Here is a 24,992-nt window from a genome sequence, read left to right as displayed (position 1 = left end):
TCTTCTCCAATATAAATCATGTTCCGGCAACAAAATTCCACATCTCCAGCTTCATTTTCCCCTCAGCCGTCGGATGGAGCAGCTGAGCAACGCGATCATCGCCTTTTTCTCCTCTGTCGCTCTCTGCATTACCAGTTTGAAGCCATTGGTCGGAGGAAACGAATGAAGAAACACGTCGAGGAATGGAGGACGCAGCGCCGGAAATTGATGGAGGAAAGCACGGTGATGAGCCCTAACTATGCGACGATGAGGAATGGAGGAAATGGCGGCTGGAATGGAGGAAACATGACAAAGAATAGAGGTCACGGTGCGGAACCGTATGTATTCGACGGAGAGAGAATGGCATTTGGAGAAGAAACATACGGAAGTGAAATGTTCAAATGAGGGAAAGAGAAGACCCACCTCATTTTAATTCAGCAACATGACCAATATACCCCCGGGTGAACTAAATTATTCATACAGTGAATCAAAACCTAAATATAATACTAGAATTCTAAAAGGAATCTTGGCCCTTGATTTCTTGATCTTGTGGCTAGGATTTGTTCTCTAGTTATATGCTTAAGGGGTATTTGCCCTATATCACTACTCTATATATATATATATATATCCTAGCATGGGAGTGATCAATTGCTAATTTATCATTTAATTGCTAACTACAACTAATTTAAGGCCATAGACTTTTAAAAAACATGTGGTCTACAATTTTCCACATGCAATTTTCGTTTTTATTAATAAAATAAAAAAAGATAAAAAAAAAAAAAAACTCCAAATTAGGGTTTTGGATGAAAATGTCAATATAGTGTTTCGAAAATATCAACACAATGCTTTGAGAATGTTAACCCATTGCTTATATTGACATTCTACATGTATTATATTGACATATTTTATACAGTATGTTGACATTTCTGTTGTACGAAAAAATTAAAAAAATTTGAATTTTTTTTCAAATTTTGACGTCGGAACATATGCATGTAGGATATCGTTGGAATCCTTATGAAATTATCTTTAATTTGATACATGTTATGTGAATTTAAAGTTTTGGTATTTTTTTTAAAAGTTAGTTATAACTAAACATGTAGTTAATTGACATTAATACCCCTATTGATATTTTTTGGAATTAATCTTATGGCCTTATTGACGTGTTTCGATGATCGTATTGACATTTAGGGATTAATAATCTAAATCCTTAATTAAAATACTCTAATATAACTAATATTTAATTATAATTAGCAATTAAGTTTGAGTTAACAATATAACACTCCCATATTCTAGCCATATGAATTGAACTGAGCTTAAAAAATACATATGAGGATCACCGAAATCATTGACCAATTTACTTTCTTCAAAGAGTTATAAATTGGAATTGGGCTAGGATGATTAGATTAAGGGAGAAAAGGTTGGGCCAAAGTCCATTGGTAGCTCTGCAAAAAAAGCCCAAGAATAGGAATGTAAGTAGTAATAAATCTTGGGATTATAATGATCAGGTTATTATATACTAATACTAACAGAAATTTAATTTATGGGCTATAATGGCAAAGTATATAGGATAGGGGAGTTCTTAAATATTATTTTAAATATTTAAAGCTGTAGTAACAAGTAAAGTATGACCTGTATATAGAATTATAAACAAACACTAAACAAAATCATTAAAAGCCACTAACAAGCTAATTAGCTTTTATAACTCTAATGCTCTTTTCAACCTCATTGATTTTCTTTATTGTTATTTTATACCATCAAAATCTAAAATTCTTTATTTAGATAAAAAAAAGTAAATATTAGAAAAAAAAATTAGTAGAGTAAGTCTTACCAATTAGCCCATTTATTATTATTTTTAAATTATAAATGGCATTTTATAAGCGAGTTGCGATTTAAAAATTTTCAAATGTATAAATACTGAAAAACATTTTCTATAACTGATTTTTTTTTATCTTCTTTCTATTGCATAATTCTTCCTTCTGTGATCTCTCTCTGTACTTGAAAACCCTTGCATCAATTCCGCAAATTCATCCGATTGCTTCACAAATTTTCGTGAAATCTAAGCGAATACCGCACTCAGTAGCTGCGCAATGTTGCAGATTCAGAAGATCTAAGGTAATTAGTATGTAGATCACATGAATCAATTCCTGCAACACACATCGAAATGAGCAGTGCAGCTTCCTTCATTTCATTATTTTTATTCTGTAAGCCACATTGTGATGTAGTCCTGATTGAATTTGAATCCAGATTGGAGTTTGCTGGTAGTAATTTTGACATTAATGTTCAGTTATGATTTGCTAGAATGTTGTATGCGTAAGATACTCAGATTTGTTGGACAGTTTTCGTTTTCTGCAGTTGTGGTTATAGGGTGCACACTTGATTGTATAAAGCTTGTACCTTTTACCGCCTCCATCTATGTTTGGAGGTCTTGAGTCTATCCCTAAGAATAGTCCTCATCTACGGAAATCTGGTAGCCGGTCTGTTGTGTTTGATATTGGTAAGTGAATATGTATATGTATCTTTAAGCATCTCTTTTGATCTGTATGATGATTATCCATTTCCTTTTTCTGCAAATAGTTTAACTATGCTTGTGATGATATTCATATTATCTCGCAGGTTCGGGGGAGCTCGGAAGTAGCTCTGAGGAAGAATTTTTGCGTAATACAGAGTCAAATGAAATGAAGGGTGGGGCGATACCATTAAGCAGTGCAGCCATTGTGCCTTCCCCTCTTCTGCTTTGGAGATTCAAGGTATTATCTCTAGATGCATCTCCGAGTTATAGTTTGGTGATTTTTTATCATGCTCGATTAGCTTGACATCTCTAATCTAATTTTATAGGTACTACTGTTTTTCATCTGGGGATTTTGCTGTTGCAAGGTTAGCTGAATATCATCCTTTATTGCAAATCTACATATATAAAGTGTCAACATGTTCTAATATTGGCTTGATTCTGATTTGTAGATGTCTAATGTTCGTTTCTACTATTTGCAGATCGGATGGGATTCAGTAATGAGAATGAGTGTAGACCTTCGAGATTTGTTTTTATATGAGGCTTTCTTGTATTATAATCCTCTTCTTCTTGTGGTTAGTGATTTTTCTTGATTGAGTTCTCGTATATAATCTGTCTATATTTAGTGATGGAATTAATATATGCATTCTTGAATTTAAGCCTATCTACAATTTTTTTTGGTTGTGCTGCAGACTATGATGGTTTGGCTTTGGGGAATCAATTTGTGGGTTTTCGCCCAGTCTAATATTGGATATGTGAAGATTTTTGATCTAGACCAGAGCCATCTCACTCATAGAGAGATATGGAAGGTATTCATAAGCTTTGGGCCAAATATTATTATTATTATCATTACCCTCCATATTTTCTTATCTACGTTTGTTTCGATGCTATTTCTTTTACTGCTGTAAACTTGAGTTCTAGTTCATCCAGGCTGAATCATACACTTGCATTGCTCTGTATCTAACTTACGAACCTTAGTTCATCATACAGGACTATGCATGTTGAGCTTGAATTTCCATAAGAATCTTTTTTTTTTCTATGTTAAATCGTCTTCTGTTCTATTAGGACTTTTAAAGTGGTATGATCCACATAAACTGGAGGATTGTGTCTTGCAGCTCATGCTGTGATACATTCTGGTTTCATAAAGTTTCGTCTTCATGATATATGATATTACAAAACAGTATCTCCACCTTTTGGCTAAACTGATTTGTGTTTATGTATTATCCTAAGTGATCCTAACCAGATACTATGAAAAGTATCTCCACCTTTTGGTTAAACGGATTTGAGTTTCTGTATATATCCTAACCAGATACTATGAACAGTATTTCCACCTTTTGGTTAAACGGATTTGAGTTTCTGTATATATCCTAACCAGATACTATGAACAGTATTTCCACCTTTTGGTTAAACGGATCTGTGTTTATGTATATATTCTATTTCTAAGCAGATACATACCCATTCGTGCTTACATTTCTCAGTAAATGCTTATTACACCATAGAAATTATTGTATTATTTATAGTGTCTCAACTTTTTATATCTGTGCTCCCTAAAAAGCAGCCCTTCCATTGTTTTGATCTTCATTTAGTTGTGGTCTCTTCAGCTTGTAGTCATATTTGTAAATTCCCTTATAGGTGCTTTGGATTTCCCTGTTTCTAGATGCAACTTATGTCTCTCTAGTCTTTGTTCTCGCACCTGGTGGTTGATTATGTTTCACATATTTATTGACGATATCTTTTATGTGTCAGTGTGCTACATGGATGACAATAGTTGTGCCAACTAGCATGACAGCATACCTTTATCTGTATTCTCACGGAGAAGTTTCATTGGCGGCATCTCAACCAGTGTAATAGATGCTTCTTCTCCTAGAAATTATTCTAATCGTTTATCATGTTCAGTTTCTTTGAAATGATTTTTTCAGTATGCACTATGCAGGATGAACTATAGTGAGCTCTCTTTTATTAGTTACTATACATACAATAATATTACAATCCACATCAATTGTATTCAATCTAAAAAACTATAATGTTCCGTAGCTCTAGTACGTATGCTTATTTCCTTTAAATTGAATCTGATGAATATGATTCACAACATTGATTGAAAACCATATACTAGTTGTTTGAGACCTCTTCTATTACTCTACTTTGTCAAACTGTGCAAGCTAAATTTTGGATCAGTCATTTTTCTTTATTAAGTGGAAATGGGTAAACATATTTCTTGGCCAAGTTCTTTTCACACATTTAGGATAGGAAAATGAGTAAATAGTTCAGCAGTCTAATTTGAGCATAGATCATCACATGATATTGAGTCACAATGACTCGATCATTAAGTGTGCTTGATTGAATCACACTCTACATTGATTATTGAGCTGCCATGACTTATATTGAGTCATCTTGAACTTGAGCTCTGAATATGACTCCATGATGGAGCCATGTTGGCTAGATGGTCAAGTCATGGTAAGGGGAACAGAAGTCCAAAATGGATGCAGTGAGCATCCTCAGTCTGTCAACTTTTAAAATATTTCAAGTATGAGCATCTTTCAATATCTCAAGTGGGTAAAAGAATGTGCTCTCCCTTATGGTTTTGCTTGTGGTTCTTACACTTGACATTCCCCAACTTGCTCCATGATCCACTTGTCAATATTTTTTTCATGCAAGTCTGTATTTAACTTTGGACTCTGCCTACAGATTAGTTTCTGTTTTGTATTTAGATAATCCCTGGAAAATAATACTCCGTATGTAATATGATTGCATTGAGTGACACTTATATGCCTTTCTGTGTAAGTCATATTGCAGGGGTTGGATTTTTGCTGATGGGCTCTATGCATCAATATAATCATATATCTCGAGTATAATTATTGTCGTCTTTCTAGAATTTAGATGGTTCTTGGCTTGTTAATTTTCTCTGCCTTAATCAGCATGCCTGAGATAAAAACATGAACTTTGTTTTCTTTGTATGCGACCTGCCTTGAGGCAGACATGGTCTATTTTGCCTATAATCTATATTTAGTATGTAATACATATACATAATACCCCTCCCCCCTCTTTGTTCTATGAGAAGAAACTATACTAACATTGTCTTTGCAACTACAGGTGCTCTTGTATGCTGCTGTCTTGATGACCCTCATATTTCCCTTTGATATCTTCTATCTTTCATCTCGTTTCTTTTTCTTGAGGACAGTTTGGCGAATTGTTTTCCCATTACAGGCAAGTATTAATGCTGCAATAACTGAAGGGCTCATATATTCATACTAGCTACGCACAAAAAAGAAGATAAAAGTTCTCTGATATTCGTTATCTTAAGATATGACATCGACAAACTAACATATACATACATTGAGATTGGAGGAGCCTGTGTGTGAAGGCATAACATTTGAAATTTGGCTTCACACTTTGTTGCATCCTAAAATTTGTACTACTAAATTTTGTGCAGTCTCCCAAAGCCAGAAATTCTGATCAGTCCTGCTATCATATTTCTATGCCGCTATACTTTGCCTGAAAGCTTGGTGTTATATTTTCAAGCTTCATCTGAAAATTTCTGCGATTGATGTTTTCATTATTATCTCACTTCTTTGAGTCAATCAATCAAAATCTAAGCTTCCAAGTGAAACAATGCTACTCATATGCCATGCTTACATCCTTTGCATATGTGAATTTTCTGACCCTGAGTCCTCTCAGGGAAATGACCTAGCAAACATATTTGTAAATTAACCTTGAGCTCACGTTATAATTTCTGTAAAATTTTATGATAGATTTACTTTCTGATGCAGGCAATATCATTTCCTGATTTCTTTTTGGCTGATATATTTACCTCTATGGCAAAGGTATGCATCTGATTGTTATTCTAATCCTGCAACCATGATGTCTGCAGATTGTTTATATATTCATGGTTCAAAATTCCAAATCAAAATGCTGCATTGTAGCTCTGATATGCAAGACACTAATTCTACCATTCAAAAACTTTTCTATACTTAAATATAAGTTGAACAATGCTATTTTCAAAATGCGCTAATTTATTTCATTTCCATCTGCTACTGCACTAAGTTGTAACTTGTAACTTGTAAGTTAATCATCTTAATTTTTTCTTGTGCTTCTCGTAAAGTACATTACTATGTGAAAACACATGGCATGTCTTCTCGTAAAGTACATTCTTTTTGGGGAAAAAAGTTCCTTTTACTTTCATATGTGAGCTTCTTGGAGAACGACCATTTCCATTATGGATCATTCTTCCCCCAAGTTAACTGGTTGTAGTCATGAGTAAGCTTATCCTCTTTTTAACCTTTGTCTACACATGCAGGTTTTCTCCGATCTGGAGCGTTCAGTTTGTAGAATGGTCCATCGCCAGGTTAACTTTTTTATAACTCTCCTACTTCCCTGTGTATGTTAGTTCACATGCTGTCTTCCATTTATACTTGCATGTGTCTTATAATCGTCAGGTTGCTACCATCGCATGGTTTGAGGCAGACTCTGTTTGTGGGAGTCACTCTGTCGGAATACCAATAGCTCTTGTTTTGCCCTACATTTTCCGTTTATTCCAATGTCTTCGGCAGTACAAGGATACAAAAGAAAAAACTGCTCTGCTTAATGGTTAGCTTTTATCATGGTGTCTGCTTATATCTATGTTGATCTGATGGCACCTTTTATTATAACTGAAGTTAATAGAACCAGGTTAGGATGGTATTTTGGGGGAATTCGTTCGTTCAGACATATGGGTCTCTACTACAGTAATACTACAACATAGTCATTTAGCTTTAGCCTACGAAGGGCTTCATTTGGTTTATATAATAATGGCTGCGAAATCTGAATTGTTTGATTATGTTATGTCATTAAATTTCTTGATCTTCCTTTTGTTTCAGCCCTAAAGTATTCAACTGCAGTACCAGTTATATTTCTTTCTGCCCTCAAGTATCATGTTTTTCCTGAAAAATGGACAAGTATTTATCGACCACTGTGGCTATTATCGGCTGTATTGAACTCCCTGTACTCGTTTTACTGGGATATCACACGGGATTGGGACTTGAGGTATGTACAGTAAAGAAATTCCCATATTTGATTCCTGAATTTCCATGATATGAAATTCTCCTACTTAATACTCTTTTCCAATTCTCCTCGCGCAGCTGTTTCACGCGGATTTTCAAATTCAACAAACCACATACCGTATCCAACTTGTTACATGGGAGGAAGTGGGTAAGAGAACACTTTGTTGCATCAAGAAAATGATAATACTCCTTAGAACACAACTCCCCGTGCAATATGCAAAAGTAGTCTATGAAGTAATACTTTATTTGGAACGTTGCAGGTGTACGTTTGGGTGATCGGGAGCAATCTTATCCTGCGTTGCACGTGGACATACAAGCTATCCGCCCATCTTCGCCATAACTACCTCACTGTGTTTGCAATATCAGCGCTGGAGATACTGCGCCGTTTCCAGTGGGTGTTCTTTCGGGTGGAGAACGAGTGGAACAAAACGAACTCCAAATCGAGTATTCAGTTATCCACGTTGGATAACCCTAATGAGGAAGAAAAGTTGCTCAACTCCAGCAGTCATACTGTATAGATCGGATGAAGTCTACATCATCCGTAGGTAAATTTATACCAACACCAATTTTCCAACACTATTGATATTGAAAAGAATTATCCATTTTGGAGTGGAAATGTGGGCTCAGATTTTAGATATTTTCCCATTTATTATCTATAATTTCTGTTGCCTGAGTTTCTCAATATAATATCTCTTCAACAGTTTTTCGTTTCTCCAAAATTTATTGCTCTTTACTGTTTGCTTCTTTCTGATCATCTGCAATTTTGTTTATAATGAAATACTATTTAATATGCATAATAAATTGAAGATCACATAATAAGAATTTTTACTCAATGTGCCAATTATCAGTTTCTCTCTCTTATGGAGTATTTTTATTTTCAGTTTGGTTTCTCTTTCTATTTATTCTTTATTTTTTATTCTTTCTTTTCGTTGTGTGCTTTATGAAACAATTTGTGAGATTGGAAAGTTACGAAATTGACTAGAAGTGAACTAAAAGTTACTAGTATAATTTAAATGACAATTTTTTGTTTAATAAATTACCTCTACATTCCATTAAACTTTTTATTCACATATTACTAATACCATACTACACTAACAATTTTCATTTGTATGATTGGAGGGCAAAGTGAGATATTCATTTATGATTGGAGGGCAAATGATTTTAGTGCAAAATTGTCAAATAAATCACGTGGCCAAATTTTGATCAGTCTTACACTTTTCAAAATATGAATAGTTAAATCAAGAAAGATGAAAATTTTGCAATTATTCCATATACCTTATTTTATAGCGAAATTGATGTATCAGCCGATTTTAAACACGTCACCCATCACATAAACATTTATCACCAAGCAAGTTAACATAGTTGTAACACTTCCATGTGTTTAAAATCGATTGCAAAACCATCACATATATCGCAAAATTAAGGTGGATAGGATAATTGCAAAACTTCTATCTCATAATTTAATTTTCAAATATTTAAAAATTTGGATGGCCTAAGATATCAACATTTATTATAATTTATCCTTTGATTATATATATAATAGTAACTCATTCCATCAGATTTCAACCGATCAATTGATTGTGAAGTATATGTAATTATGTACTGTATTAATTTTAAGTTTTGAGTAACACGAAAACATGTGATCAGGATCATGCATGTAATATTCGAGAATTTAATAATAGTGCAATGTTACCACATGAACTAATAATAGTAAAAATGAATAGTATTATCAACCCAAATTAATAATAGGGCAATGGTAACTATTACTCTCTTCCTACTATTTACTGCCCAGTATATAAATTTATCCAAAAAACTTCCAACAGTTTATAAACTCAAGGTTTCCTTGAATTTTTCAAAAATAGGATCCCTTTTATTGCTCACAAACGCTTGGAACTCGAAGACCACCTTCAACGCACGAATAACGACCACCGACAGCAAGCTTGCTGTACGAATGAACTCCACTCGGCTAAACCCTCGCTGCTTTAACCACTCAGTCATGTAGTATTCAATATGCATCACATCATTGATTGAGTAAGCAGATTCCATACCTTTTGGATGAAGTAACGCTTGCAAAATTAAGTACTCACATCTAAATTATCCGTTGATGATGGTAATCCAACTTTAACATCAGGTTCAAGCTGTGCAGCAATGGCTAATGTTGATTGGAAAGCCTTCAAGTAATTTGCACCCTGCTTACGCGAGAAGGGGGAAGGTGTTCCGGTGATATCCTGAAGCTCACTTGTGCTCTTCCTCTCTTTAACAGGCGATATAGCAGTGTCGCTTTTACTAGAATCAAGAGTTCCTTTTTCCTTTGAAGTGGATGCATCCACACGAGCTCTGTTAAACGACAAGAAATTTGCAATCCGGGGTACAGTCGGAGGAGTTTCATTAGCCTTTACGTCTGATACTAGGTTGGTATCGCTTTGGTTCATTCTCCTAACATTCAAGGTTCCGGCACCTTCGTCTGACGAGCAAGTAAAATTTCCTTTGCCTATATCATACATGACTGACTTCTCTGTCCCATCATTAGGAGTGGGAAGCAAGCTAGACGAAAACTTACTGCTAGATTCATCCGAAGGAGGTTGGGAAAAGGAGAGAAAATTTATTCCCCGTGGTTTGCTTGGATTCAACTCACTTTTGGGACCTGCCACTTCAAGGGTCCCTTTACAGCCAGCAGCAACACTGCCATCAATTGTTTTTACCGAGGACCCGTCCCGTTTTTCCTTACCATTGTCATCAAGTGGCACTGCCGCATTCAATAAGCTAACTCCTCTGGGTGTTGGCCTACTTGTCCTTGGAACAGGCTTCAAAGCTAGCTGTTCTCTCTGAGCAGAGTTTGTGGTGGAGCCTAATCTACTGTTAACTTTCTGATGAGATGTATCGAAACTATCCATGGGTCTGGTAGAATTTTGGTTGTTCGGTGTTGATGGGGACTTCAGTTCAGATTTACCGGCCTTCAACACTGAATGAGATCCTTCTTTTCCAGGCACTGTTTGCGGCTGAGAAATCAAACCATGGTTGGAGGTACTTGGGGTCTCAGAAGAACTCTTGGCTGGAATCTGAGATAATTAATTACACAAAACACAATTCAGTTGCATGAAGTATAGATACAAACAAGATCGGCAGCAAGTAGCCGTAAGTAAAAGCTTAGAAGATGTAGAAGAAAACATTACCTTATGTGAAAACATACATTCAGAACCTCTATTGCAGAAACCATTTGTATATTTGGTGCATGGGTATTTAGATAGCTGATGGTCATACGGACAATCATCTCCTTTCATGCAAGCGTGACGAGCAAAATGGCCACATGGCTGCACGAGAGTCACATGTTCAGTTCTGGAAGTTATAAATTACAATAATGGTAGTCCAGAAAAGCACAATTTACATGACAGATTATACTACCCATGAGTGAGTAAATCATGCAAGATCTCCAACAGACTACGGCCATTGATTTTATCATACATCGATACTGATTGCTCTGTATTCTAAAATTTTAAATCACGTGTTTACAGGAAGAGAATAAAGAAAACTTGCAGGTAGAATGAAAAGTGAAATTAGACAATCATCTGAATTAGAGATTAACAACTATCTTTCAATATCAAGTCGCTCGATATGCAAGCCCCACTTGTTCTGTAAGATATTGCAAATAGAGCAGGGTTTTACATATAACATAATTCAAAAAGACCAATATTCATGAAATTAAGAAGATTGCATTTAGTATACTACCTGATCATCAAGGTTTTAGAAACAAGTTAAAGATATATATCTTGTATTAACAGAAAACTAGTTAAGCACACCTGAGACTTTGTCAAGGGAACTGTATCATGTGAAAATTTGCAATCTTTGCCCTGTAAAATAAAAAATTAAAGGATGTAAGAGAAAGTTTCAACAAAGATATTTCCTCTAAGTATTGTGTTATGGAAAACTTAGCTATGACCCAACAGAGTAAAGCTGATAACAATACGACATATTAAGATATTATCCCAAACTACCTCATAGCATCTCCCATTTAGATAGTGGCGACAATACCCTTTCTGCTTTGGCTTCATAATCATTGGCAGCTTTAATCTCTCAACCCCCTGTTCTCTGTTCTTTTCTGCTCTTTTAATTCTTTCCTTCTTCTGCAAAAAAGTATTGCATTAGATAAATGAAGTGGGGACACCACATATCACAGAAAGGTCGATGCAGTGTTATACACTTTCAGTCCAATATATTTTCTTAATTACCTTTTTCTTAGCTTTTCTTTCCTTGGTCACAATTCTCTTCCTTTTATTTTTTCCAGCATTCTCATCCTGCATAAACTTTCACATCAGATTGTAGCTCATGCTGGGAGAGTACACTAAACTATGACCAAAATTGTGTGTGTATGCTAAAGCAGAATTGTAGAAACCTTAGTGGATTGACACTCCACCAAAGTTTGAAACAAGTGAGCCCCGAAAGGATAATATTAGTTCAATCTCTCCATTTTCTCTACCTAAGTCTCAATGCAAAGAAAATGAATTGTTAAGATAATATGTATGATACTTGTAATACTAGCCTAACTAAGATGCCATCTTTCATGGTTATAACCTCAATCCATCTTTCAATGGGGATTGTTTGACATGCAACCTACAAAACAGAAAATGAAGCTAGAACATATGCTAGCATACTAAAATTTGGAAGAACAGTCATAACATTCATACCATTTCGGTGGTAATAGAAGTTTGATTTTCAGCAGCATTCTCCAGAAGGATTCTTCCAGGTGGAGTTTGTTTATCCAAACCACAGGGTGTATCACGACGTTTGGGGGTCTTCATATGACTCGGACGAAGATCATCCAAATCATGATAATCTCGCAATTGTCTAGCAGGTAATCTGTTCTTCTCATCCTTGGGATTACTCTCAATATTTGCTACGTTGGCCAGTGATGGACTGGACATTCCGTGTTGCTGGCGTCCTCTATCTGTGTCCTCAGAGAGGAGTTTATCTCTATCGATATAACCCTTGGTAGCATCCGAATTTTCTAACGTTTCCCCTCCGAGTGATGCATCAAATGACTCATCAGCAATCCCAACATCCCCAGAGATCTCTCCTTCTTCAATCCTTCCAGCATTTTGACATAAGGATGCCTCTGTATTGCCAGAACTAAAAATGAGTTTCTCTAGCTCCATCTCCTTCATCTGCAATTCATAATCCATATCCTTCACTAAATTCACCTCCGAAACAGAGCCTTTCTCTTGGCTGAGCAGTCTGGATTCTAATGATTCAACAGCCACGTCTGAGCCAAAACATGAGTCAAAAACATCATTGAACCGATCAAAACAAGAATCCTTCCCCAGTTCAACATTTTTTAAAGTACCAATATCATCCATCTCAATGTCAAGGATGCTATTCACATTTTCTAACTCTTTAGCATTCCGAGCAGCACAATCATCCGCCTTTTCTTCAACAACCATATAGTCCTCGATGCTGATTTCATTTGGGGGAGTTAATTGCTTCTCACTGTCTCGTACCAACTCTGGCTGATGCAATTTTGATCCTGTTTCATGTTCACCATCAAAATCCCGAACACCATTATTTTCCTTACCCTCCCCATCAAATGTTTCTAGAACTACCTTATCCTCTGATCCCTTGCTATTAAGATGTGGAGCCAACGTCTCCGTAGAAATAACCTGATCATGAGTGATAGATCCATCTTCTTCACAAACTGGCTCTGATTCAAAACACAACAATTAACTTCACGAAAGGTAACAAACATACCTAAATTAGGGTTTTTTCCACATAGAAATAAAAAAACCCTAATTCAGCATGTGCAAACAAGCAATACATAATGAAAAATCAAAACTTTCCCCCCAATTTTCACTACTTTCTACTCAATTAGAACAAATAAACACTTCTCAGACTCGGAATTAAAATAAAAGCAGATAGAAAGCATACACAACATGACACTAAATTAAAAGAATTGGAATCCCCTGCAATACCTTTAACTCGAAGCTGGGGGCGGTGGAGGGAGATAATTTGGAGGAGCGCGCCGCAAGTACGGCTGGGGAGAGGCCGGCGACGGCGCGGAGGGAAAGAATAGGCGGTTTCCGGTGTATTTAGGACTAATTTGTGCAGCGGCGGCGAGTCCTCCATTAAAGCGGCAGAGTCCTCTCTCTATTGTTAGGAAATATTTTCAATTACTTAAGAGACTCTCAAACGACGTCGCTTGTTGTCGGATTCTGTGACAGTAACGGAGGCCGAATGGAATGGCTGGCTGAGTATTGGCGCGGCGGCGCCTGCGAAAGCGAAGGCTGAAGCTGAAGCTTTAACGGTGATGGAGATTTTCAGTGGTCGTCACATTTTTATAATAACGTATGTATATAATTTATAATTTAATCAATTTGTTTATTTCGAAAAACTATTACTACTCCCTAATGGTTATTACTAGTTGAAAATAGTTGAAATTTTATTAGAAGAAAATATAGTCCATCTTATTTGATAAACAAATATACTATACATAGATATAAAATTAATTTTAGAAAATATCTATAAAAAAACGTAACTACTTGTTGAAGATAGTATATACTATGATTTAAGGAATAGAATAAAAGCTATAAAGACTTGGAATAGAAATCTAAATGTTTGAAAAAAGTGTTGGAAATAATTAATTATTTATACACTAAGTAACCATGCATGTTTTAAAATTACTAATTAATTGAAATATCAATATTGAAATCAGTAATTTATGTACTCCTTGTGCCTCGAGGTACTTTAGTCGTATTTTTTTTCGGGTTCACTAAAAGTATTTGAATCATTTAAATATTGTTAGCAAAAAGAATATTCTCTAATAATGTAATATTTCTTTTTATGTCATAATACTTTATTTGTTGTGCCAATTTTATCTTTTAGATTCAATTTAGTAAATCTTGTGAAAAAAATATCTCAACTATCTTAAGGCAGAAGGAGCATAAATTAATAAATGTAACTTATTGTTTAGATCTACGCATGCTAAATGTATAGCATATTAATAAATCGGCTCATAACCTTTGTAGATATTTCACCTTCGTGTTTTGATGAGGGAAAGCAAATTGTTAATGTTTCTTCTTGACTTTGAGCTTTTCCCCCTTTTCGGCATGACATGCTTAAAAGATGGCACTCTACTTTTGCTGATTTATGTTTAGATGAGAGTAATTTATTCTAACAAAAATTGTAATAAGAGCGAGACAATTTATCGTATCAACCGCCATAGCTGGCGACCTAGAAAAGTAATTTTTATAGGAGAAACGACCTCCCCCTAATACATGCCCTTGAGTGTGATTGTGTTATCAGGAAGACATAGACAACAGTATATGGGGGTGGAAACCCGCTTACTTTGTTCAAGGTCGTGAGATTGTTTTCATAGCTACCAAACTCTGGAAAGATAATGTGAACAGTGCTATTTCACCCTATTTCTAGGCTACCCCTTAGAATAACAATACCCACCAATATAGTTCAAACTTCAAATTGATGTTGATGTGATTCTCGGTGAACTTCAATTCTGGCTTGCGTCGACGGCAATAAACAGCGCTACCATTTGCAGCGGCAGGAAGAAGATCCCGAATTCCCGATGCACTGACTTCCAAGTTCTAACGACACAAGACATAAGAGCATCCCCATCCGTGCTCTTAGCTAAGAGCACGGAAGTGGGCCCGGACCCACTTTTACTGCTTGTCCTTAGCTAAGAGCACAACACCCACATCCGTGCTCTTAGCTAAGGACAAGCTCAAGGGTCCCACCATTCTATTATTCAATTTAAATAAAAACATTTCCACAATATTAAAATGCATTAAAATATCCGAAATACTATTACAAATTACAAAATAATTAAAAATTACATAATTAAAATCCTAAAAATTAAAAATTACACAAATAAAATCCTAAAAATTAAAAATTACACTACTCGTTGCCGAATTTCGCCCAAATGTGATTGATTAGATCTTTTTGTAGCTCAGTGTGGGCTCTTGTATCGCGCATTGTGTGTCTTCTTTCCATCCTCTCGTTCACCGTCGTATGCACACCTCGACGTGGGGGAGACCTCGCGGTTGAGCTTCCGGCTTCATCCTCGTCGTAAAAGTTACCCGCCATCGGTCCTTCGTCAGCTATAATCATGTTGTGCAAGATAATGCACGTGTACATGATGTCGGCGATATTCTTAACGTACCAAAGCCGAGAAGGGGACTTCACAATGTTGAATCGGCCTTGAAGGACACCAAAAGCTCTTTCGACGTCTTTCCGAGCAGACTCTTGACGCTGCGCAAAAAGAATCCGTCTCGGCTCTTATTGATTGCTGAACGACTTCACGAAAGTCGACCACCTTGGGTAGATACCATCGGCGAGATAGTAACCCATGTGGTATGCATTTCCGTTGATGGTGAAGTCGATCGCCGGTGCTACACCATTCAAAACATCATCGAAGAGTGGTGAAGAATATAGCATGTTCAAGTCGTTGTTGGATCCGGCAACACCGAAATATGCATGCCAAATCCATAGACGGTAGTCGGCGACCGCTTCAAGGATAAGCGTTGGGCCGCCACCTTTGTGGCCGCTTAAGTGTTGCCCCCTCCAAGCAGTCGGGCAATTCTTCCACTTCCAATGCATGCATCAATGCTGCCTAGCATACCGGGAAAACCGTGGACTGTTTCGTGAAGACGAAGCAACCGTTGACAATCGTCGGTGGTGGGTGCCCGAAGGAATTCCTCGCCGAAAGCAGAACGAACGCCGTCGCAAAAACTCTTGAGGCATAGGATTCCAGTTGACTCACCGACATGCAAATACTCGTCGAAGAGGTCAGCCGTTTGCCCAATAGCAAGTTGTCGGATGGCACAAGTACACTTTTGCAATGCCGTGAGACTTTGCCGACCGGTTGCGTCTGCACCTTCTTGAAAGTATTCAACGCGGGTGGACAATGTGTTGACAATACGCATAAACAACCGTTTTGACATGCGAAAACGGCGCCGAAAGTAATCTTCTGGATACCGCGGCTGGTCGGAAAAATAGTCGGCAACGAGCCTTTCATGGGCTCCCTCTCGATCACGAGGGATGTAGCGACGTTTTGCTCTAGTTGGTTGAGGAGGAGGGGCGGGGGTATTGGCGGCGACATAGGCTTCATAGGCGGCATGATATTGTTCATAATATTCTTGTTCTTCGCGCTCCGCTTCCGCAATGAGATTGGTGAAATCCATTTTTGAATTTTTTAGAGAGAGTTTGGAAGATGTAGATGATTTAGTATGAAAAAGTATGAATGAGAGATAATTTGATGTGAAAAGTGGATGATGAATGTGTGTAAGTGGATGATGAATGTGTGTATTTATAGATGATTTTGGGATTAAAAAAAAAAAAAAAATTCACAAAAATCCAAAAAAAACGTCTATAAACGGCTCTATTTTTTTGGGAATCCAAAAATATATATATTTTTTTTGGTATTATTTTGAATTAATTATGAATTAAAAAAAAAAAAAACTAAAAATCAAATTTGCCAACGGCTATAAAAACACGCCACGTATGGCTGCTCAGCGGCACGGACGGACGAGCTCTGTCCAGCGGCACGGACGGACAAGGCGACGGACGAGCTGCGGATACTCTAAGGAAATTACAAAGTTAGGGTCTTGGGGATGTTCACAATATGGACCCAATTATGTGAATGACTCATTTAAAACATTTTGAATGGATTTATTAATTACTATCATGCTCACAGTAATACATATATACAAGACATTAATATTCGTCTATTTAAAACGTAATGAATGGATTTGTTAATTGCTATCATGCTTGTGATACAAATATACAAATATGTAAAAGTTTACTCCCTCCGTCTATGAATAAGAGTCCCGTTTTTCCATTTTGGTCCGTCCATGAATAAGAGTCCCGGTTTATAATTACCATAAATGATAAAGAGACCCCACATTCCATTACCTAATTCCACTCACATATCATTAAAAACTAATATATACAAGTGAGTCCCCTATTCCACTAACTTTCTTCCATCCACTTTTCTTAACATTTCTTAACATCCATGTCATTTAGAAATGAGACTTTTAATCCTGGACGGAGGAAGTATTACCCTAACATAAATATATTGATTGGCTATAATGCACTGGGGAGTAGGGACCATTCTCATTGAGCCTTTTTAATTTTATTCATTTTACACAAAATACATATATGGTCTAAATTCAGAAAATCATAATGAGTGTCAAAATTTAAAAAATGTTATGGGCCATGACAATTTGGTGGTCAAAATAAATTAAAGTAGTGCGACACAAAACCGGGAACCTTAAATTGAAAAACCCAAAAAAACAAACAAACAAGGCCTTAATACCTCACTATAAATAGCGTACAAACTTAACTAAACACATCTCCGTCCAATCCCTCTCACCATCTCTCCTCCTATCTGCATATTCTCGCACCCGCCGTTTTTAGGGTTTTTGCTCCGAGCTAGGGTTTTTGTCTCACTACAATGGGCAGCAGCAACAAGGACAGCATCAACGTCGCCGATCTCGGCGCCGGTGAGTCCGAGCCCTACCTTCAATTTGAATTCGATTGATTGCGAATTTGATTTTAATTTAATGATTTTTAAAATTTATGTGTAGCATTGAACGCGGAGAATAAGGCTGACCTGGTTAACGCTCTAAAGGTTGGTTGATTTGCCCTCTCTGAGCTGATTATTGCTGATATATCGGTTGTTGATTTTGATTATTGTATGATTTATTTTTCTGATTTGTAATTTGTTTGTGTTTGCAGAACAAGCTCCAGGATCTAGCTGGTCAGCACTCCGACATGCTCGAGAGTCTTTCCCCTGATGTGAGGAAACGTGTCGACTCACTCAGGGACATCCAGGCACGTTTCTAGCCATGTTTATGTATCAATGCTGTTTTTAGATGACAATTGTGAATTTTGCAAGTTTATTTATAATTATATTAAGTGATGCGTATGAGGTTGAAAGACTGTGGATGTTTTACTTAGTGGTTTATGGCTTGTTGGATCATCAGAGAGAGAGAGTGAAGTCTGTGTATGTTTGCTTAGTTGTTTAGGGCTTCTCGGTTCATCAGAGGAGAGAGTGAGGTTCATAGGTTCATTAAGTAGGAGAATTTTCATTTGCTTACTTGTTGGGTGAATGGCTGCTGAAAAGATTTGATGCATGTTTAAAACTTTTGTGGAGTTGTTCATCTCCGCAGGGATTTGTATCTTCTTTTGTTGGCTTTATGTTTATCTGATGCCGACCTCAAATTTTCAAAAAAATTCTCTCTTTTGTATATGCTATTTGATGGTTTGCTTTACTTGTTACAATGGTCTTTTGATGCTTGTGTTGAATGAGTATTCTGCAAAACTATATTGTCATCACACGTTTTGCATATGTTTACAGACTCAACATGATGAGTTGGAGTCAAAATTTTTCGAAGAGAGAGCAGTGCTTGAAGCAAAATACCAGAAGTTGTATCAGCCTCTTTATACAAAGGTGTGTGTGAATGGTAACATAAGTATCTCGACTACAAGATACTTTTTTTTTTCACTCATTAATGTTAACTACATGTAGAGGTTTGAAATTGTTAATGGCGACGTTGAAGTTGAAGGTGGTGCAGCTGAGAAGTCAGACCAAGAGGGTAAGTGTATTTTTCCAATATCTTTATATTCTCAAAATTGAAATATGTGCTCAAAATTTTTATAATATGCAGAGAAGGGTGTTCCTGATTTTTGGCTCACTGCAATGAAAAATAATGAAGTGCTTGCCGAAGAGGTTTGTTAAATAATGAATCTTTTTTTTTTCTTTTGTTATTGGGCTCTATTCTCCAATTTTATTGATGTTAATTCTCATGTTAATCGTGTCCAGATTTCTGAGCGTGACGAGGGAGCTCTTAAATTCCTCAAAGATATTAAATGGTATAGAATAGAGAATCCGAAGGGCTTCAAGCTAGAGTTCTATTTTGACACTGCCAATCCATACTTTAAGAATGCTGTATTGACAAAAACTTACCATATGATTGACGAAGATGAACCTATCTTGGAGAAAGCAATTGGGTAAACCTTTATTCATATTTTAAATATATTTATGTGTTAAAAATGTTCCAAACTCTGATCTAAATTACATGTTTTAGGACGGAGATTGAGTGGCTTCCAGGAAAATGTCTGACCCAAAAAATTCTTAAGAAGAAACCAAAGAAAGGATCCAAAAACACCAAACCGATCACTAAAACCGAACAATGTGAGAGTTTCTTCAACTTCTTCAGTCCTCCACAGGTTCCCGATGACGATGATGATATTGATGAAGAAGCTGTAAGAATGCACTTACTACTGAATCTTTACTTCTTGCTGTTATATTCTTCAAAATCTCAGTAACTGTATTTTTGCCAGGCTGAAGAGCTCCAAAGTTTGATGGAGCAGGATTATGACATTGGGTGAGTGAGTTAAATGAATTGCTTAGTTAGGATTGATGATGAAATAATTTTGCCCAACTAATGAAACCTTAGATTATGTTTGCTAGAGCCTAATGAAAACATGATATATGTGATTTTGATCAAACAGCTTAATTTGAGTCTAGCAAGGTATGAAGTGATCTATATTCCTGAATCCTCCTATTGTAGGTCTACGATCCGCGACAAAATTATTCCTCATGCGGTGTCATGGTTCACGGGAGAGGCTGCACAAGATGAGTATGGGGATTTGGATGACGATGAAGATGATATTGAAGAAGATGACGAGGAAGATGAGGATGAGGATGATGAAGAAGACGATGATGATGATGAGGATGCTGAAGAAGAAACCAAGACCAGGAAAAAGGTTAATTGATTCATAAATTCTGACAGATTACCGTTTAACTTAATTTTTTCGGCATAGCATGACCTCGCTGAGTGTGATTTCTACTCCACAAGGAGTAGTTCAATCGCTCAATTTATTTCTTTTGCTTACAAGCTGATTATTTTACTGATCTTGATGTGCGTAGAAGAGTGGAAGGGCACCGGCTGCTGAAGGTCAGCAAGGCGAGAGGCCTCCGGAGTGCAAGCAACAGTAGTTGTTGATCATCCCAGCTACTTGATTTACTCTCGAGCTCCATTTTGTGTGGGAATCGTTCATGCGTGTTCTGAGTCGGCCATATATTCGTGTATTTACGAAACTTTCTATTTCCCCCTCCAGTTTTCTTTTCGTTTAGATGTTGCTTATTTCATTTTAGTTTTCATTTGAGAGTTATTTAAGTTAGAAATGTCTTTGCTGGTGGTTATGGTCTCCCTATTGAATCTTTAAATATATTTATTTCCAATTTTGTAGTCGAATTGAGGTTTTTTTTTGGGTTTTAATATGATTTGAGATCTCATCTGAAACATCTACAATAATTTATGCATTTTTGAACATTTGCATACAATTTTTTTTGGCTGTGAATATTTCTTTGTCCATTGGCAATATGCATGTGTAAATTTAATCGAATTGTATAGTTTTAATAACTATTGAGTGTATTTCGTGATGAAATACTATCTTTTACAACTTTTGAGAAAATGGAAAAAGAGCATAAACGTATAAAGTGTTGAACATAATTATTCTGTGTAATAAACTATTTAATTTATTTGTATATGTTAATGATAAATCTGTGATATTGAAATCAGTAATTTATAATTTATAATAAATATAAATTACTAATTAATAAACATAACTGTCTCCTAATGTCCAACTTATTTATGTTTTCATCACGCTCTATAAAAAAAATGATGTCCTTGAATGATTGGACTTATTCATGTTTTCATCACGCACTATAAAAAAGAGTGATGTTCTTGAATGATTGGTAACTTATAAATGTGTTGGTTAAATATTGAAGTAATCATTTATGAGATTTTACCATAAAATACTTTATTAATATGAGCAAGTTGAAGACAACTTTCTCCTTTTCTTGATTTGTAGGCCGTAGACGATAACCTTTAATCTCTTGATTTCTTCATTTAGTATTTATTGCGTCTCACAGACAATCAACTATGATCTCCTTTCTCCGTCCCCGATTATAGGTAGCACTTTAACCGGACACGAGTTTTAAAAAATGTAAAGAAAAATTGATTGAAAAAGTTAGTGGAACGTAGGATTCACTTTTTTTATATTAATTTTATAATAAAATGTGAGTGAAGTGAGTTAGTGGAATGTGTGACCTACATACCATTTATGGTAAAAATGAAGTGCTACTCTTAATTGGGGACGGACCAAAATGGAAAAATGCTACTCTTATTCGGGAACGGATGTAGTCTTAGAGAGGTTGTTCATATATAAAAAGGTCTATAACTAATTTGGTTTGAAGATATGCAATATTAAACTTATTTATTCAGCTTTGCCAACTACACTACAACTCATTGGTTTATTCGGGGACGGAGGGAGTATTGGAGAGGTTGTTCATAAATAAAAGGGTCTATAACTAATTTGGTTTGGAGATATGCAATATTAAACTTATTTAATCAGCTCTGCCAACTACACTACAAACCATTAGTTTATTCGGAGACGGAGGAAGTATTGGAGAGGTTGTTTATAAATAAAAAGGTCTATAACTAATTTGGTTTGAAGATATCCAATATTAAACTTATTTAATCCGCTCTGCCAACTACACTATAAACCATTGGTTTATATATATTTTGTTAATTTTATTTTACATAAAATATGATCACATGGTCTAAATTATGAAAATGGTATTAAGTATATATATATGGGTAGGGGCCATGTAACATTTTGATGGTCCGGACTTTAAATTAAAAAATCCCAAAATAAACAATTTGAAACCCCAAACACGGCCTTGACACCTTACTATAAATAAATACCTTAAAATCCAGCTGCTCCCTTCCATCATCTCTTCCACTCTCCTTCTTTATCTCTCCAATCAGCATATTCTCGTGCCCGCCGTTTTTAGGGTTTTTGCTTCCGAGCTAGGGTTTTGGCCGGCGGCAATGGGCAGCAACAACAAGGACAGCTTTAACGTCGCCGATCTCGGCTCCGGTGAGTCCGAGCCCTACCTCCAATTTGAATTTAATTGATTCATAATTTGATTTTAATTCAATGTTTCTTTTATGATTATGTGCTGTAGCATTGAACGCGGAGGATAGAGCTGGCCTTGTTAATGCCTTAAAGGTTGGTTCCTTTATCTATTGTTAATTGTGTTAATAGTGTGTAAGCTTGTTTTTTATTTGTTGATTTTGTTGTTGTTTTGTGACTGAAGGATAAGCTTCAGGATCTCGCTGGCAAGCACTCCGATGTGCTCGAGAATCTTTCACCTGATGTGAGGAAACGCGTCGACACACTTAGGGATATTCAGGTATGTTTCTGAATTTAATGCTGATTTTGGATTGCTAGTGGAAATTTTGCTAGTTTGTTTGATAATTTAGTGATGTGATTGGTTTGGTAGTTTCTATTTTGCTCTCTCTTTGGTAGTTTGGTTGAATGATAGCTGAAAATTGAAAAGATTGTATGTATATCTCCTATGTATTTTAGTTTTTGTATATGCAATTTTGATCATTATTTTCTAGCTTTGAAGTTGTTGAATTAGTTTTCTTCTCATAAGCTGTGTTGAAGGACTTTTTTGATAAAGTTGAATGTAAAGATGAATTGGAGTCAATTTTTTGATGAGTTTTATGATAAAGTTGAATGTCGGGTTGTGTTTACAGGCGCAACATGATGAATTGGAGTCAAAATTTTTTGAGGAGAGAGCAGTACTTGAAGCCAAATACCAGAAGCTGTATCAGCCTCTTTATACAAAGGTGTGAATCGTGACATAATTGTTTGGACAATAGAAAATTTTTCTTTTTTGTTTTGTCGATTGACACTCAATGTTAACTACATGTAGAGATTTGAAATCGTGAATGGTGACGTAGAAGTTGAAGGGGGCGCAACTGAGAAGACAGACGAAGAGGGTGAGAATATTTTACAATATTTCAGTAGTCTAACAAATAGAAATATGTGCTCAAACTTTTATCATTTGCAGAGAAGGGTGTTCCTGATTTCTGGCTTACTGCGATGAAAAATAATGAAGTTCTTGCAGAAGAGGTTTGTTAAAATACGTGATCAAACTTTTTTCGTTATTGGTCTTTCTCGAAGCTAATGTTACTTCTCATGTTAATTGTGGCCAGATTTCTGAGCGTGACGAGGGAGCTTTGAAATTCCTCAAAGATATTAAATGGTTTAGAATAGAGAATCCGAAGGGCTTCAAGCTAGAGTTCTATTTTGACACTGCCAATCCATACTTCAAGAATGCGGTTCTGACAAAAACTTACCATATGATTGACGAAGATGAACCTATCTTGGAGAAAGCAATTGGGTAAACCTTTATTCATATTTTAAATATATTTATGTGTTAAAAATGTTCCAAACTCTGATCTAAATTACATGTTTTAGGACGGAGATTGAATGGCTTCCAGGAAAATGTCTGACCCAAAAAATTCTTAAGAAGAAACCAAAGAAAGGATCCAAAAATACCAAACCGATCACTAAAACCGAACAATGTGAGAGTTTCTTCAACTTCTTCAGTCCTCCACAGGTTCCCGATGACGATGATGATATTGATGAAGAAGCTGTAAGAACGCACTTTCCTGTTATTGAATCCCTATATGTGCTACTCTACTTTTCAAATCATAATAACTTTTTTTTGTCAGGCCGAAGAGCTCCAAAATCTGATGGAACATGATTATGACATTGGGTGAGTTAAATGAATTTCTTAGCTAGGATAAACAATGAAACTATTTTGCCCAATCTAGAAAGTTGTGAAGATTATGTTTCTAGAGCCTAATGTGTGTATTGATTATCTATTCCTGGAACACTTCTATTGTAGGTCTACTATTCGTGATAAAATTATTCCTCATGCGGTATCATGGTTCACGGGAGAGGCTGCACAGGATGAGTATGGGGATATTGATGACGATGAAGATGATATTGATGAAGACGACGAGGAAGATGAGGACGAGGACGATGAAGAAGACGAGGACGACGATGATGAGGACGATGAAGAAGAAACCAAGACCAGGAAAAAGGTCAGATAATTCACACATTCTTACAGATTATTGTTTCACATAATTTTTTTAGGCAAAGCATAACTTTTGAGAGGATTACAATCTGCTTAATTATATTTCTTCTGCTGATTATTTTACTGATCCGATGTGTTTAGAAAACTGGAAGGGCACCGGCTGGTGAGGGTCCGCAAGGCGAGAGGCCTCCAGAGTGCAAGCAACAGTAGTTTTTCATCATCCCAGCTGCTTGATTTGCTCTCGAGCTACATTTTGTGTGGGAATCTTTCGTTCATGTGTGTTCTGCATCGACCATATGCTCGTGTATCTACAAACATCTTCCATTTCCCCTCCAATTTTCTCTTCTTTTAGGTGAAAAGTTATTTATTAGTTTTCCTTGGAGAGTGATTGAGGTTAGAATGTCTTTGAACTTGTCCACTGCTTGATCTGGTCTCCTTATTGAATGGTTTTGGTCTCCCTATTGAATCTTGAGATATATTATTTATTTATAATTTTAGTCTT

General features: G+C 36.1%; 4 protein-coding genes across 10 annotated transcripts; 3 read left to right on the top strand and 1 right to left on the bottom strand.

Annotated features, from left to right (window-relative positions):
- Positions 1-1,932: 1,932 nt before the first annotated feature.
- LOC125197499 (SPX and EXS domain-containing protein 5-like) lies at positions 1,933-8,221 on the top strand. 2 transcript variants are annotated; one of them, XM_048096255.1, is made up of 14 exons: positions 1,933-2,091; positions 2,332-2,473; positions 2,593-2,726; positions 2,815-2,853; positions 2,968-3,060; positions 3,178-3,294; positions 4,232-4,327; positions 5,576-5,689; positions 6,253-6,306; positions 6,780-6,827; positions 6,919-7,069; positions 7,339-7,504; positions 7,600-7,669; positions 7,782-8,221. In XM_048096255.1, the coding sequence occupies exons 2-14, from the start codon at positions 2,392-2,394 to the stop codon at positions 8,037-8,039; spliced, it is 1,422 nt and encodes a 473-aa protein (XP_047952212.1). In that variant the 5' UTR covers positions 1,933-2,091; positions 2,332-2,391; the 3' UTR covers positions 8,040-8,221. The 2 variants fall into 2 exon arrangements, with proteins under 2 accessions (XP_047952212.1, XP_047952211.1); XM_048096254.1 differs by having other exon boundaries at positions 2,316-2,473.
- Positions 8,222-9,200: 979 nt separating this feature from the next.
- LOC125195758 (zinc finger CCCH domain-containing protein 7) lies at positions 9,201-13,818 on the bottom strand. 6 transcript variants are annotated; one of them, XM_048093966.1, is made up of 8 exons: positions 13,482-13,818; positions 12,204-13,213; positions 11,748-11,813; positions 11,514-11,642; positions 11,319-11,369; positions 10,695-10,832; positions 9,570-10,580; positions 9,201-9,498 (listed from the first exon to the last, which is right to left on the bottom strand). In XM_048093966.1, the coding sequence occupies exons 1-7, from the start codon at positions 13,633-13,635 to the stop codon at positions 9,597-9,599; spliced, it is 2,532 nt and encodes an 843-aa protein (XP_047949923.1). In that variant the 5' UTR covers positions 13,636-13,818; the 3' UTR covers positions 9,201-9,498; positions 9,570-9,596. The 6 variants fall into 6 exon arrangements, with proteins under 6 accessions (XP_047949923.1, XP_047949925.1, XP_047949926.1 ...); XM_048093968.1 differs by having other exon boundaries at positions 9,201-10,012; positions 10,082-10,580; XM_048093969.1 differs by having other exon boundaries at positions 9,201-10,580; positions 12,204-12,778; positions 12,860-13,213.
- A 4,046-nt stretch (positions 13,819-17,864) lies between these two features.
- On the top strand, positions 17,865-20,783 carry LOC125192303 (nucleosome assembly protein 1;2-like). The gene is made up of 11 exons (XM_048089840.1): positions 17,865-18,023; positions 18,108-18,151; positions 18,259-18,354; positions 18,881-18,973; positions 19,052-19,118; positions 19,191-19,252; positions 19,346-19,533; positions 19,611-19,788; positions 19,867-19,910; positions 20,097-20,292; positions 20,456-20,783. The coding sequence occupies exons 1-11, from the start codon at positions 17,975-17,977 to the stop codon at positions 20,522-20,524; spliced, it is 1,086 nt and encodes a 361-aa protein (XP_047945797.1). The 5' UTR covers positions 17,865-17,974; the 3' UTR covers positions 20,525-20,783.
- A 1,531-nt stretch (positions 20,784-22,314) lies between these two features.
- LOC125192302 (nucleosome assembly protein 1;3-like) lies at positions 22,315-24,992 on the top strand. Its single transcript, XM_048089839.1, has 11 exons — positions 22,315-22,473; positions 22,562-22,605; positions 22,694-22,789; positions 23,139-23,231; positions 23,318-23,384; positions 23,456-23,517; positions 23,601-23,788; positions 23,866-24,043; positions 24,123-24,166; positions 24,299-24,497; positions 24,632-24,992. The coding sequence occupies exons 1-11, from the start codon at positions 22,425-22,427 to the stop codon at positions 24,698-24,700; spliced, it is 1,089 nt and encodes a 362-aa protein (XP_047945796.1). The 5' UTR covers positions 22,315-22,424; the 3' UTR covers positions 24,701-24,992.

The sequence above is a fragment of the Salvia hispanica genome, chromosome 6 (genome assembly GCF_023119035.1).
Source record: "Salvia hispanica cultivar TCC Black 2014 chromosome 6, UniMelb_Shisp_WGS_1.0, whole genome shotgun sequence".
Lineage (NCBI taxonomy): Eukaryota > Viridiplantae > Streptophyta > Magnoliopsida > Lamiales > Lamiaceae > Salvia > Salvia hispanica.
The sequence above is the reverse complement of the archived record's forward strand: the minus strand, read 5'-3'. Positions and strand labels throughout refer to the sequence as shown.

Coding starts and splice junctions, on each gene's coding strand:
- LOC125197499 (XM_048096255.1), top strand. CDS start 2,392: ATGTTTGGAGGTCTTGAGTCTATCCCTAAGAATAGTCCTCATCTACGG. Junction 3,295..4,231: donor CTCATAGAGAGATATGGAAG/GTATTCATAAGC, acceptor TTTATGTGTCAG/TGTGCTACATGGATGACAAT. Junction 7,070..7,338: donor AAAAACTGCTCTGCTTAATG/GTTAGCTTTTAT, acceptor CTTTTGTTTCAG/CCCTAAAGTATTCAACTGCA.
- LOC125195758 (XM_048093965.1), bottom strand. CDS start 13,635: ATGGAGGACTCGCCGCCGCTGCACAAATTAGTCCTAAATACACCGGAA. Junction 11,643..11,747: donor AAAGAAAAGCTAAGAAAAAG/GTAATTAAGAAA, acceptor ACTTTTTTGCAG/AAGAAGGAAAGAATTAAAAG. Junction 10,581..10,694: donor AATGTATGTTTTCACATAAG/GTAATGTTTTCT, acceptor TAATTATCTCAG/ATTCCAGCCAAGAGTTCTTC.
- LOC125192303 (XM_048089840.1), top strand. CDS start 17,975: ATGGGCAGCAGCAACAAGGACAGCATCAACGTCGCCGATCTCGGCGCC. Junction 18,974..19,051: donor ATCAGCCTCTTTATACAAAG/GTGTGTGTGAAT, acceptor AACTACATGTAG/AGGTTTGAAATTGTTAATGG. Junction 19,911..20,096: donor GAGCAGGATTATGACATTGG/GTGAGTGAGTTA, acceptor CTCCTATTGTAG/GTCTACGATCCGCGACAAAA.
- LOC125192302 (XM_048089839.1), top strand. CDS start 22,425: ATGGGCAGCAACAACAAGGACAGCTTTAACGTCGCCGATCTCGGCTCC. Junction 23,232..23,317: donor ATCAGCCTCTTTATACAAAG/GTGTGAATCGTG, acceptor AACTACATGTAG/AGATTTGAAATCGTGAATGG. Junction 23,518..23,600: donor ATGAAGTTCTTGCAGAAGAG/GTTTGTTAAAAT, acceptor AATTGTGGCCAG/ATTTCTGAGCGTGACGAGGG.